Source organism: Mustela nivalis (genome assembly GCF_964662115.1).
Source record: "Mustela nivalis genome assembly, chromosome: 5".
Classification (NCBI taxonomy): Eukaryota; Metazoa; Chordata; class Mammalia; order Carnivora; family Mustelidae; genus Mustela; species Mustela nivalis.
The window spans coordinates 64,270,209-64,284,921 of NC_139024.1; the positions used below are offsets into that span (position 1 = coordinate 64,270,209).

A 14,713-nucleotide genomic window follows, 5' to 3' on the forward strand; every position below is an offset into this window, starting at 1 on the left:
AAACATAGGTCAGATTTTATCTGTTAGAAACATGGAAACAATGCTAAAGACATAAATTTTAGAAGAGGAGATAACCTGGTCCTATGCTTTTCTAGTGTTAAATTCTGTGCCCACATGATTACGGAACAAGGTATATTCTCATTTGTGGGTACAGTGACTTGGATGCTATTTTGGAAGACCTGCCTTTTATTCCCTATTATTCATCTTGTTTCACCAACCCTGGGATACTCAGATTTGAGAGCACCAGTTCTGCCAAGATTTTTTGAAAATTTGTTTCCATTATTAATCAGCACCACTTCACTGTCTGTTGATTGGAATTTGGGCCTTGATTCTCTTGGTATGTTCCTAAATCAGAATGTGTTCCCCAATGGGCTCTTCTTGTGCTTTATTTGTGGTCTCTTCTATCTTATTTTCATAACTGGAGCCTGACTGAGAATTAAACCCTTATGTTTGTTTGTTTTTTAATAGTCAAAAGTGAAGAAAATTTTGTTTTCTTAATCCCCTTTCTGTAGTTCTCTGTACTCTAATTTAAATAAATTTTACTCTTGTGGTAAATATAGCATAAAATCAGTACACTGTGTTTGCAGCAGATAGCCGAGAGTCAGGTGGCCAATCCACATACCTTCTCACTCAGATTGTGTGTTAGCTTACTCTGTATTGTGAGTTCATAATCCCTTGCTGATGAAGTCTTCTGAAGAGTTTTCCTCCACTTTTATTTGGTCAACTTGCTTCATGTAAGATTCTTTCTAAAAGCCAATTTTCTTGCATTTTAAGCAGTAGGGTAGAAAGAACTAGTCTAGGTTCTCTGATAATTTAGTATTGACTTTTCTTTCCTTTTTTAAATGTTCCTACTTAAGACTGCGGAGGAAATTTGAGCTAGGTGGGCGCTTTTAAGCATCTGTGTAAAAAGACAATAGTTGCCTCACCTTTAAAATCAGTGCATGTGTGGTATCTTAATGTTATTTGCACCTAGTGTCAGATATTAGTAATACTGCACTACATCCTTTGAGAGAGATTGTCAACTCAATTGTTATGTACACCTCATACATCTCCAAAACAGGAGTAAGTTTTACTTCCCTTTTTTTCTGTCATAAGACTAAATATACCATTATTGAAGAGCCCAGTTTTATCTTGAAAGTAACACAAAAACATTTTTATTGTTTCATAGAGCTGCGTCCATTCCTTTAGCTTGTATATAAAAGTCTTTCAGTAATAACCAAAATCATTTTTCAATCCATTCACGTAGGGAGGAGAACATCCTGCCACATCTGTCGATAAGGTGTGGCAGGAGAAAACTGAAAATAGTACATGATGCTCTATATGTGGAATCTTTTCTATGTACAGAATTATTTGCTTTACCACATTTCTTCCCATTTTGGACACATTTAGATTTATAGAAATAGATTTTGCACTTACAGCAAGATAAAATAAAAGACCTTAAAAATATCTTTAGAGTAGATTCCCTGGGGATAGTCAAACCAATATATGGACTTCAAAAATTTATTTCTAATTTCTTTAGCAGAAAAAGTGACGTGTTACTGGAACTTAGGATAATTGTGTAATACCAAAAGTGCTCAAAGGACTCATAGGGAAGGCAACAGTTAGGAGTTAAAATGGTTTTCCTGCAGTTGTGGACCCAGAGCCTCATCCAATAATCTCCCGCATCAGTTCAGTATTGCTCTAACAGCTCTAAATGGCTTAAATCTGCAGTCACTAATGTGTGTTTCTTTGCCTTATGTTTTCAAGGTACTAATATTGGAACCAACCAAAATCTATCAACCTTCATATTTGTCTATCAACAATGAAGTTGAGGAAAAGACAATATCTATTTGGCATGTGCTTCCTGATGACAAGGTAAGTTATGTAATTATTAAGACAAGAGCATTTTAGTGAAGGACTTTACTCCCTTCCAGCACTTATGTATTCCAGCAAATATCTGCATTACTCAAGAAGAAATAGCTTCACTGTGTGTTTATCTCGGCATAGATACATCTTGTAGTATAAATTTGTTAAAGTTGGGTTACAAATTTCACTCATTTAGTAAAACATAACTGAACTTATTTGGACTTTTAATAACCATCCAAAGTACGCTTAAAATGAGATGGTTTCTCTGTTTTATAAATTCATGCTATAAATTATGTGTGGGAGACCTGAGACTTAAAAGATGCATATCTTAATTCTAGGAAGCCTATCAGAATAAGACCACTCTAGTCTTATCCAAGTATGATTATAGTTATCATTTCATGACACTGTTTGGTTATCTAAGCAGCTGTTCGATTTTAGATTAGCCCCTGGCTCCGTGAGCTGGCACGGCCTCAGGGGGGCTGTGCTGCCCTGGTTTGCAGACGGGTCTGAAATGCTCTCATTTCTCCCTACAGCAGTCATTTTAGTAACTCCTTCCACTTCTGGATTTTATCAGTTTTGATGCATGTGTAAATCTTACTATTTTTTTAAGTTATAAAAATTGCAAGAACTGATTCCAATCCATTGGATCAACCACAGAAATGAGAGAAGTCTTGTGGCAAAGTAGTTTTGTGGGGTTTTTGGTAATTGCTTTCCAAAATACCCTTAAATTTTCCTTAACAGTCATCCTTAACAACTCAACAAATATTTCTGGAGCACCTACTCTGTGATAGGAGATCCCAGGCACTGTGTTAGGCACGAGGGAAACAGATGTATGCAAAATAAGCAAAATTCCTGCTGTCTACTCAGGCAATAAGTAAATACAATATAGAAGTATATTAAAGGGAAAATATGGCAGAAAGGGGGAGTTAAGGAGTACATTTGGAAGCATGAGGTTGCAATTTTTAAAAATATCCATGTCAGCTTTAAAAATGTCTTTGAGTCAACAATCTTGTGTTCAAATTCCATCTCTGGCCTTGGCAGCATGGCTTCTCCACATCCCAGTGTCCTCATCTGAAGAATGGGATGATAATAATATCCACCTCAAAAGGTTGTTGTTAAAAGTAAATGAAATATTATTAGTAGGGTATATTGCACAGATCCTAACATGTAATATATGCTTACTGTATTGTAACAACAATAATCCACATATGAACTGAGCCCTAACATTGAAACCCCAGAACTTAACCTGGCTTGGCTCTTTAGCAATCATTTGGGAGGTCATTGGTATTATATTTGGAAACTGTGGTATTGTAATTTATAGTAAGAAATAAGGATTTGGTCTTCATCCGCTTCTGGCACAGATTTCCTAAAGCCCTTAGAATTTCCATAAGTGACTCTTAATCTCACAAAACAAACTGAGGGTTGCTGGGGGGAGGGGGTTTGGGAGAAGGGGGTGGGATTATGGACATTGGGGAGGGTATGTGCTTTGGTGAGTGCTGTGAAGTGTGTAAACCTGGTGATTCACAGACCTGTACCCCTGGGGATAAAAATATATGTTTATAAAAAATAAAAAGTTAAAAAAAAAAAAAAAAAAAAAAAAAGAATTTCCAAAGCGCTCAAAGCCATAAAAGTGTTTTTCTATTATGTTAATAAGATGACTTTTGGACCCACCTAAGGATGAGGCCTGCCTGCCAAGAGAACCAACTATGGGTCCTACCCCTTACGTCTAGGGAGGGGGGAGGGGATAAATTGAATGGATCTCCCATGGTTGGTGGAGTTAATCAATCATACCTACGTCATGAAGGCCCCCCTCCCCCGGCCAAAACCCAAAAAGGACGGGTTCAAAGAGCTTCCAGGTGGGTGAACAAGTGGAGCTTTGGAGACGATGGCAGCCCTAGAGAGTTCAGGGAAGTTCTTAGCCTTTCTTATCCATCTTGCCCTATGCATCTTATCCATATGGCTATTTCTTGGGTCATATCCTTTCATAATAAACAAGTAATCTAGTAACTATAATGTGAGTTCTATGAGCCACTGTAGCAAATTAGTCAAACACAAGAAGGGGTTCCTTGGAGCCCCCCATCTATGGCCAGGATGATGGCATACTCCAGGTGGAATTGTCTAGAGACAAAACCAAGAATAACTAATGTAACTATATACATGTTGTTCGCATTGTTTAAAGTACACAGTGTTTTATTTACATTATTTTAAAGTATATGCCTGTATGTTCTCACAAGCAGAAGTAATCATCCATAGAAAGTACAAAATCTAAGAGGTTAGGAAACAGGAACATTATCTGGGAGAGGCGATTTTCAAAGGCTTGATTGGAAAGAGCAAGGTTATCCAAGGACACTTGGAAACAGAATGGAACTAAAGGAATTAGCAATTAGCAGGGCCAGGAGAATGAGTGGACAGCCAGAAGACAGAAAAAGAACAGAAAGTAAGCCAGAGATTTTTGGAAAATGAATACTATTTCCAGCTAGTTGTCTGGAAGTTCTTTGTTGAATAAAGTTAGCCTTGTATTGACTCTCATGTTTTGTGACAACTGTAGGGACAATTTTTATATTATACTGAGAAATAAATAAATGAAGATGTAAAAGAGCTCATTAAGAAAGGTAATGGAATTGGGCCATGAGTTGTCCAGTTTCCACTTTTACCATCTTTGATCAAGAAGAATTACATTTGCATTGTCCCCACTGTGCTAAAAATTCTCCTTGTTCAAAAATTTAAGCTTTCTTAAATCGGTTTCCATTTTCAAAGTTATGTCAGTTTCTTCGCAAACCCTGGTTCTATCCATAGCATGTTCATTACCACTATCTTTGTCTGTGCTGTTTGAAATAGAAGTGATACCATTGGAATGAGGACAAGTAATAAAAATAAGATAACTCTGCTAATATTATGTTAGTTTAAAGCAACTGGAATAACTATAACTAATAACAGACAAATAGCAGGGGTATAGATCTGATGTTAAACTAAAAATGGATTCTTTTTGTCATAGGATGGGTTTTTTTTTTTTTTTTTAAGATTTTATTTTTGAGAGAGAGAGAGAGCGCACGCAAGTGCAAGCTGTGGAATGGAAGTTGGGTGGAGGGATAGAAGGAGAGGGAGAATCCCAAGCAATCTCCCCACAGAGCTCACAATCCTGACCCTCCCCCAACAGACCATGACCTGGGCCAAAATCAAGAGTCAGAGGCCCAATCAACCGAGCCACCCAGGCACCCCTTGTCATAAAAAGTTTTAAATTTTTTTCTAAGAATAGAGCAGAGCGTGTTGCTTTTCATTTATCACTTATTTCTTTACTCCTTCTCTCAGGATTTTCATTCTAAAATGTGGAATGAACAGTTAGTATATACTTTATATTGCAGCGGTCAAAACGTTAATATCATTATACCAATTCCTAAGAGTCTCAGGACTCTTATTAGGGAGTTACTCTAAGTCAAGGACAAAATAAATTGAAATCCTAATCTTTAAACAGTTCTCCCTTTGTTCAATGGTTGGTAGTTGTTTGAAGTCAAGTTAGTACTTGAAAAAATGTCTGCATGTGCACAGGAAAGAAAAACTTAGACTGAGGAAGAGAAACATTTCTAAGATATTTTAAATGGTTGTTGTTTAGAATCCCTTCCTTTTGTGGAGTCTGAGTACTCCTGTCCTGTCTGGTGGTCTCTCAGGGAAATGTAGCAGACAGCAGGGTCCCAGTGGAATATGAGGTGCTGACCTCACACCGGCTCCAGCCATGGCCCCTCTGCGAAGACCTAGGAAATTTATGAGTGGAATATGATTACCTCAGATTCTAGATTTTGATGATATGATCATCTCATCCATCAAGGATGCTTTTAGATACAAAACTCCCACCTAAAAGTGGCTTCACAGATAAGGAAATGTTACATCACAGGAACTTCTCAGGGGCAGAGAATCATGCTGGCGATACGTCAGTGGTTGAACAGTATCAGAATTCTCGGGTGGCTTCTCTATATGCTCTTGATTTTTCTTTCCTTGTCTTAAATAGCAGCTCAAAGCATCAGTTCACACACAGCTTCCCAAGGAAAGGGTCCGGCCCTCCTTTTGTATCATAAATTGTGCCATGTGTTCATGCCTAAACCAATCACTAGCAAGGAGAATGGACTTACATCGCCAATTTAGACCAATCATTACACCTCATTGCTAAACATGGCCACCTGAATGCCGACAACATTCAGCTCTCCTTAGCAAAGAAGGAAGAGTGTGTTTGTTGTCTAACAGTATCTGCCAATGGAGAACTCCCGCCATTTTAGCTCAATGTTAACTCCTAGTCCCAACTCTAGTGACGAGGGCATAGGATCTGACACTAACCAGTTACTACAGTATGGTGCTTGTGCTGAGTCAGTTAGCTTGAATGTCCATCTGGGGCTTGTTGAGGCTAATTATTCTAGCTCTGCCTCTGGCAATCCCTTTCCCCAGATTCCCAGACAGGCCCCAGGAACTTTTTAACCGCACCTGTTGGCCTTGTAGCTCACCAGCGCCTCCATGTGGTAAGTCCCAGTAGCAAAGGCGCTGGGGAGCTGGGCCTCCTTATTCCAGATCTCCATCGCAGGCCCTGGGCTTCACACCAGTAAGATAGAACATTCACTGGCAGCACTTGCAACCTTTCAGTAACCTAACATTCTGGAAATGCGGCTCTCCTTTCCTACAAACCCAGCCCAATCTATCTGGGAAATCTCTCCTTGCCTGTTCCCAGAATAGGGCTGATATGAGATAGATTTTACCAGCGTTGTCCTGTGGGTGTTTCCCAGTTTCCCTGTTCAGTTGCATGTTTGCCTAAGCGCCCTACTAGCTGTGCCTTCTGCCACCACCTCCTGATCCTGGACACAGGCTCTGAGGATAAGGCTGAACTGTACGCAAGTAGCATGCGGGTAACAGCTGCAGCTCCGGGGTCCCATCTATTTAGAAGGTCACCTGAGGCCACCAGGATTTAGAACCAACTTTCCATATTACCAGCTGAAGCTGCAGGGTGCTATTTTAATTTAACTCCCTCTGTACTCTGGTGAAAGAGAGCCACATTCCAAGAGCACCTTTCCATGGTCCCTTCCTTTCCTGGGCGCAAGCACATTTGCTCTGTGTTAATTCAGGTCACATACCCGTGACCTGACTGGTGTGCATTGAAACTAGTTTTTTCGTACATCTCCTTTGGGCTTGGGAGGTTCTATTTTTATTTTAAGTTGCATGGGCCTAGCAAAGAACTAGGTGCTATGGATATAAATTGTGGCTTTTTGATTTGCTTCAGCCAAAAGGAGAGTTCTGGTCCACCTCAGAGCCACAGGCTTCCTTACCCATTTCACAAGTCCAGCCAAGACCTCAAGCTCCTGGCGGTATTTTAAGTGGGTGGGTAAGAGCTTGTTTTCCTGGTTGTTTCCCATTTACAAAGTTGAATTGGCCATCTGAATGGACTATTGTAGAGCACTTGCTAAACTTGGACATGTGTATCGACTACTTTATTTCTACTAAAATATTTCTGTTGTCAATTCTGTGCTGTTACCAGACATATTTTTATAGGGAATGTGATCCAATTCATAATTTATTTAATTTAAAGACATGAATGTAATAATTTAAACTTAGTTTGAGTAATAAACTCAAAAAATAAATTTCCACATTTTTTTCATCTTGGCCCTGCAATCACCCATGTTTATCATATGATAATCAAATTTTTATGTTCAAAATTTATTACTATATTGAATTTTGCATAAATTAGGTCATAATGCATTGTAGCTATGACAGACACTATCTGCATGCATGTACTACAGACATACTTGGTGTATTATTTTCTGGAGAAATAGAACTACTATTTCAGTTGAAAATTTAACTAAAGATAATTCAGAAATAATCATCTCTAAAGCCTTGCAGAGGCTTTATTCAAATTAATGTTTTTCTTTCTCAGAAAAGAAATATTACTCAGCTATAATAATTGAATTACCTTGATCACTGGGTTTTTATTTAAAAAATTAAGACATGACAGTTATTAGGTTAATTTGCTAAAGATCAAGTTTTTTAGGATTTAATGAGAGGAATTCCCCTAGATTCTCTTGGAAGCGGTTTTATTGAAGTACAGAAATTATTAAGCAGTGTAAACATCACCCTTGTGGCTTGGAAATGAATTACAATTTCCATCCAGATTATTAAAGAATTATGCACTCGGAAAAATTATTCTGTGTATATTATTTTAAAATAATAAAACAAAATTATGTTATTTTCATTCGGATGACTCAATGTTTGTTGTTCTTGTCGTTCTTCCCCTGTGTTCTAGAAAGGTATACATGAGTGGAATTTCAGTGCTGCTTCTATCAGGGGAGTGAGGTAAGTTTACTTGGTACTTTTTTTTTTTTTTTTTTTTTTACTTAGAAGACAATAGAACTTTTAGTCAGGATTTAAAAATGCAGAGAACTTGAAGAACCCTTCTCTTGATGAAAATGCTCAGCCTCCTTTTCTGTCTTTGTTATGAAAACATCTATAACAAAGCTTTGTTAGTCGAACTGACTCTGTGCCTGTCACCTGCTTCAGATGTGGAGAACGAGGGGTAAATGTGGACTGTGGACCAGAATGATGGTGTCCATAAAAGTGAGCTATCTGGGTCCTCTCTAGCTGGTTGAGCTGTGGGTTTATGTGCTAGGATGGGTTTCTAGTCGTTTGAGATGCCAGGAACTAATCTCTTCTTAGGTGTAACCAAAAAGTCCACATGCCATCGATCACATTGTGTCCTAGAGTTAACATAACCTATTAGTGAGACTATGAGAAATTCATTTTTTAAAAATTTTTCCTCGGCTTGCTGCTAATGACGTGTTCTTGAGATTATAGTGGCTCGCTTCAGTTTAGTTCTGTTCTGACGTTGCCATCATAAAGCCAGTAGGTCAGGAAATGCTATTTCCTGGGATTTAGAAATGAGATTTTTTCCAGAACCAAGAGCCACTGGTTAAACATTTAAATACTTACTTTATAGAAGCTCAGGCTAAACCAACTCTTGGAAATTTCAAACCAAATTACTTGTGTTTACTACTATTTATCTCCACATAATAAAGAGAAATGAGAAAAAACAGATTTCTGGAGGCTGGTTACACAATACCCTGTTGCTTTTGGCATAATAATAATTGGTTTTGTTGGAGCATGAACTGGTAGAGCCATCTGAGTCACTGATAATTGGAGTTTGCCTGGTAAAACCACCTGTTACCTCTTGAGGGATCTGCAGAGAAACAAGCAAGATAATGGACTGACTCATTTGCTCTCTTTCCAACCAATGCCTTCTCAAATAAAGTTTTACTCTCTTAATATTTAATTTTTAAAACCAGTCATTAGCAAGGCAATTGTTATTTATTACTGCATTTCTAAACAGTTTAGGAAAGTACAGTAATAGAAATTCCACCTTATCATATCTATTTTCCAATGAAATTTTTTAAATTAAATATGGCAACACTCCATAAACTTCTGTTGTGACTTGCAGCATATACGTAGAATCCTTCCAGATGGCTTCCTGCTGGTTTATATGTTGAGAAACTTAAGCTGCAGTGTGTGTCTTCAGAGGGAGCTAACTTTTCTTGGCTTCCTCCTTTATAAAGAGATAACCACAAAAGTAAAACACACCAAAAACCTGAGTCAGCAGTTTGTCTTGCATCATCTCAGAACTTGCTTGCTCAGCTCAGTCAACAGGCATGTATTGAGCACCAGCTGTATGTCAAATGTTGAGTCCTATTCTGCTAATACAACAATGACTAAGACTCGCACTCTCAAAGAGCTCACAACCCATCAGTGGAACATTTAACAAGGAGGGACTGCACAGTCATTATTGAGCTGACAGTGAGCCAAGAAATGACAGATCTATGTTTAAGGAACAGAGGCACAAGAGAAAGTCTTTCTGTTTAAGGTAGAAGTAGGGAAGGGAGAGGGTAGGATCTAAGCTGGGCCTTGAATGAGGAATAGAATTTCTTTAAAAAGTCAAAAATGATGTGCATTCCAAATTGAAGGAACAGCAGATGCAAAGGCATAAAATAGGAATTGACAAAAGAGAGTCCACAGGCCAAATCTGGCCACTGCCTGTTTTTGTAAATAAAGTTTTATTGGAACTCAGCCATGTTCATTCATTTGTGTATTGCCTAAGACTGCTTCAACACCCAAACTTGAAATATTTACTCTCTGGTCCATTACAGGAAATATTTGCTAACCTTTGGCATAAAACAGCATGGCCTGAATGGTAGACTCAAAATTATTTCAGTTGCTATAAAATTGCATGCTGAGTCAGAACCAAGTGCCGTTTCACATTTCCTCACACCTCTAAAATCTCTACAATCCATGAGGTGCTTTGACTGCCTCCCCGCATTGCCTTCCTGGCTTTGGAAACATTTCGCTGCTCTGTAGATGCCAAAGAACTAGAATCGCGGAGCTCAAGTCAGCCACTCCATACTTCTGCCTTTTCTCCCGTATTGCAGTGTGGTGCTGTAGCAGGCAGGACAATTTCCTGTGCTTGGTTGGAGGGATACATAACGGAGGTGTACTTACAGCCCCCCGGAGCGACCCCACCCACAGATATGAGTAGGAGCACAATTCTTAGACTCTTAAGTAATTTTAGTATTGTGGTATGGGGGGAACGTCACTTTTTCAAGTGCTATTTATTATATCTTTTTGTTATAAACAACATTGATATCATAATGGGGATTGGATATAAGTTATTTATTTTGCACTGCACATTCATAGAAGTATTGCTGTTTCCCTGAATAATTCTTTTTGTTTCTTTCAGTATTTCTAAATTTGAAGAGCGATGCTGTTTTCTCTACGTGCTTCATAATTCTGACGATTTCCAAATCTATTTCTGTACAGAACTGCATTGTAAAAAGTACGTATTCACCATTGTTTAGGTATAAAAAATACTGTTCGTACCTGATCATTACTTTTAATTAATGAGTGAACATGTAGCTCCTATAAGGAATTTGTGGCTGTGTGGTTGTATAAATATTTCATTTGGCTTAATAGTTTATAATTATGGGGTATGTTTAACAATCTGAGAAGGGGGGGAGAGCTCTCTTTAATAAACCATGATTTTTCTTAGTCATATTTTATTTTTCCACAGATAAAACATTAACCAAGACCTGCCAGTTAATGACCAACTGTTAATGTCTCATTTTTAAAGTGCTCACTTATTGCAATAGATGATTACCAAAATTTTCATTCTTGAATTCTTTGAACAGGGACTCTTAACTCTGGTTCAGATTAGAATCAGCTGGTACATTTTAACAAGTGCCTGGGCCCTACCCTTGACAAATTATGTTGGATTTCCTGATGGGGGTACAGCTCGAGTTAAGAGCCAGTGATCTGATCTATACCCATAAAAGACAGTCCAAAAATCCATGCATTGCACTGTAACCTCCCTGGGTGTATTTCTCTTGAGCTGATGATAATTAAGTACTTCATGCTCCCTTAGGACATAGTGACTGACTATGGGGACCCAGGCAAGTGAGTAACAATTTAGAAACCAAAGTGCAGGTAAAAGCCAGCTTAGACTTAAAATTTTCCTGAGTACTGTTCTTATTCGAATAATCACCATCTGAGCCCATGGTAAATGACTAATATACTAGTTACAATATATAGTTCTTTTTATCTTGGTACCAAAAAGAAATTTATAAATCCGTAATTCTATAGTCAGCTATAGAACTATATGGTTATAGTTTTATCTTTATTATTATAAAATATATAGAAAAGGATTTGGAAATAAGAAATAATTCTTAGCACACATATGGTCTGCTTTTCTACTTAAATTCCCAAGTATACTGATTTGTTTTTATGATAATGATAGCCAAGATTTATGGAGTACATAACCCAGATCTAATATCTGCTTTAATCTTCAAATAAAAACTGTTAGGTAGCTAATATTAACATCTTCATTGAAAAGAGTCTTAAACAGTTCAATGAACTTAAAATCATATATAGTAAAAAATGAGCATCTGGGATTTGGACCAAGTACATGTAACTCTAGAATCCAGGCTCCAAAAAATTACGGTGTTCCCATCCCACTGTATTATATTCTGCTTAGAGATGTTCATAAAAACTTTGTGTGAATAGCTGATGGAAGTCTTTACCCCAGATCTTTAAGTCTGTCTTTAAAGTCAGATTTTTTTTTTTAAGGTTTTTCACTTTCTTCTTCCTCTTGGTTGAATTTGCCTTTGTCTCTAATTCATCAGGATATTTAACCTTCCGTAGGGCATACTATTACTCTGATTAGACTTGGGAACTTCTTTTTCTTGTCAGTGACCTACAAGAAATGTATACAGAGAAAGGAAAAGTAGGGAAGTAGATACCACATGCAAACTCCATAGATCGGTTCCAAATTCCCAAATGGGCTTTGTCTATTTTGTTCCTTGTCACAGTTCCAAAGGCCGAATAGTTTTTTTATCCTAGTAGACACTCGAGTATTTGTTGGATGGATGAATGGATAGGGGGGGACGGCTGGCTGGCTGGATGGATGGATGAATGGATTAAAAAGAGGTACAGAAAAAAAAGAGGTACAGAAAAAAAAGAGGTACAGAGATAGAAAAAAAAGTTCTGAGTTATAGAAGGTAGATTTTTCTTATCCCACATAATCTGCTCTTCCCTTGGGCTGGCAATGCAGTGTGTGACCTACATGTGAGATCATCAGCCTCTAGTCATAGTGCCTCCCATGCTTTAAGTTTGTGAACTGTTAGGAACCCCTCTGCATAGACTAGACACAGCTAGTGTTACAGGGAGCAAATCTGTTTCTTGTTGTGACTATTTTTCTTGGCTCTTAAATGATCTACAGAAAAAAAAAAAAAAAGAAGAACAACAACAACAACAAAATAAAAAACTTCACAAGAAGAGTTCCTGAAGAGAATGTCACCAAAAAAGCCAGCTGTTCCTAATTCATATTGGTGTTTTGCAGATTGTGTTTACAGAACACCATATTTATGATAGTAAAGGCAAAATATTTAATGACTGACGTCAGATGCTGTAGTGGCCCACACTATATCAAATAATCACCTCAGAATTTAGAGACATTATTCCAGATTATGGGTATTTTTGTTATTCCCATTTTAAATAATAATATGACCATCAGCAAAACAATAGTAGCTTATTTTAATAAATGCACTCTGTTAATCACTTTACAAGTATTAGGTCAAGTAGTCTTCCTAACAACCTTTAAGTTAGATACTACTATAAACTCTGTTGTGATGAAGGGGTGAGGCTCAGAGTGGTGGAGGAGCTTGCCCCAAGTCACACAAATACTAACAATCTTGGCCTGACATCCAAGTCCCAGAATCTTCACATCTCTATGAATTTGTCTAGCTTAATTGTTCTAAATCTATATTACATTATTGTTGTTTGAAGTGAGGCATTAGGTTGGACAATTCTACCAGCCTGTCTTTTTCTTTTTGAAAAATCCTATTTTTTGTGTTGATATTGATAGTTTATTGTCTGATTTTTTAGAAAGTCTCTTCGTTCCCATTTTTGGCTCTGAAGTCACGTTGGAACATACTTGCTTGTATTTAATATCAGATGTATTCTGAGTGACCACATACCAACTGTCCTTGTAGGTTTTTTGAAATGGTGAACACCATCACTGAGGAGAAGGGGAGAAGCACGGAGGAAGGTGATTGTGAAGGTGACTCCTTGGAGGTAATGACTCTGGTTGCATGTTCATTTTACAAAGTTTCTCTGTGTTTTTTTGGTTTTTGTTTGTTTGTTTGTTTGTTTGTTTGTTTTAAGATTTTATTTATTGAGGGGCACCTGGGTGGCTCAGTGGGTTAAGCCGCTGCCTTTGGCTCAGGTCATGATCTCGGGGTCCCGGGATCAACTCCCACATCGGGCTCTCTGCTCAGCAGGGAGCCTGCTTCCTCCTCTCTCTCTCTGCCTGCCTCTCTGCCAACTTGTGATCTCTCTCTGTCAAATAAATAAATAAAATCTATTAAAAAAAAAGATTTTATTTATTGAACACCTGGGTGGCTTGGTTGGTTGAGCATCTGCCTACAGCTCAGATCATGATCCCAGGGTCCTGGGATAGAGTCCCACATTGGGCTCCCTGCTCGGCAAGGAGTCTTATTTTTTTTAAAGATTTTATTTACGTATTTGAGAGAGTGTGAAAGACAGACCACAAGCAGGGGGACAGACAGAGTGAGAAGTAGGTTTCCCAGTGAGCAGGGAGCCTGACACAGGGCTCAATCCCAGCACACTTGGATCATGACGTGAGCCAGAAGCAGACACTTAACTGACTGAGCCACCAAGGCAAGCCTTCTCTATGGCTTAAAAAAAAAAAAAAAAGAACATTTAAAGTCTTACTGGAGGACGCATTGGGGGAGGACATGTAAGTGGTGATGATGGGGGAGGAGCTAGAGCCTGTGAGCTTTCCCTTAATGCTGAAAGCAGCTTATGGAATTCCTTGTTTTAAAAAAGAGCTGAAAAGGGCACCTGGAAGGCTCAGTAGGTTGAGCGCCCAACTCTTGATTTTGGCTCTGGTCATGGTCTCAGGGTCCTACGATGGAGCCCCATGTCTGGCTCCCCACTCAGCAGGGAATCTGCTTGTCTCCCTCTCTCTCTGCCCCTCCCCCTGCTCATAGAGGCAGGCTTGTCCACGTGCTCTCTCTCTCTCAAATAAATAAATCTTAAAAAAAAAAAAAAAAAAAAAGCTAAAAAGCAAACATTGGACAACTCTTACTTAGGAATACTGAGTTTTTATGTTTGGTTTACCTGATAGTAACTGTGCTTTATCTCTGAGGATGCTGATTTACCCTCCACACACAGGCCACAGTGCCCTCGCGTTTTTTTATGCTCCTCTGAGATATGTGCAATTCAGACAAGCAAAATACAGTGAAAATTCTGAATGGCATGACTGGCCATGGCCTTCCTC

General features: G+C 38.4%; 1 protein-coding gene across 1 annotated transcript in view; it reads left to right on the forward strand.

Moving 5' to 3' along the window:
* Window positions 1-14,713, forward strand: part of MAP3K5 (mitogen-activated protein kinase kinase kinase 5) — a 198,182-nt gene that overhangs the window by 116,458 nt on the left and 67,011 nt on the right. The window contains exons 11-14 of the mRNA XM_082731758.1: window positions 1,747-1,854; window positions 8,120-8,169; window positions 10,598-10,693; window positions 13,404-13,485. Coding sequence (XP_082587884.1) covers window positions 1,747-1,854; window positions 8,120-8,169; window positions 10,598-10,693; window positions 13,404-13,485 — 336 coding nt within the window. The remainder of the gene's footprint in view (window positions 1-1,746; window positions 1,855-8,119; window positions 8,170-10,597; window positions 10,694-13,403; window positions 13,486-14,713) is intronic.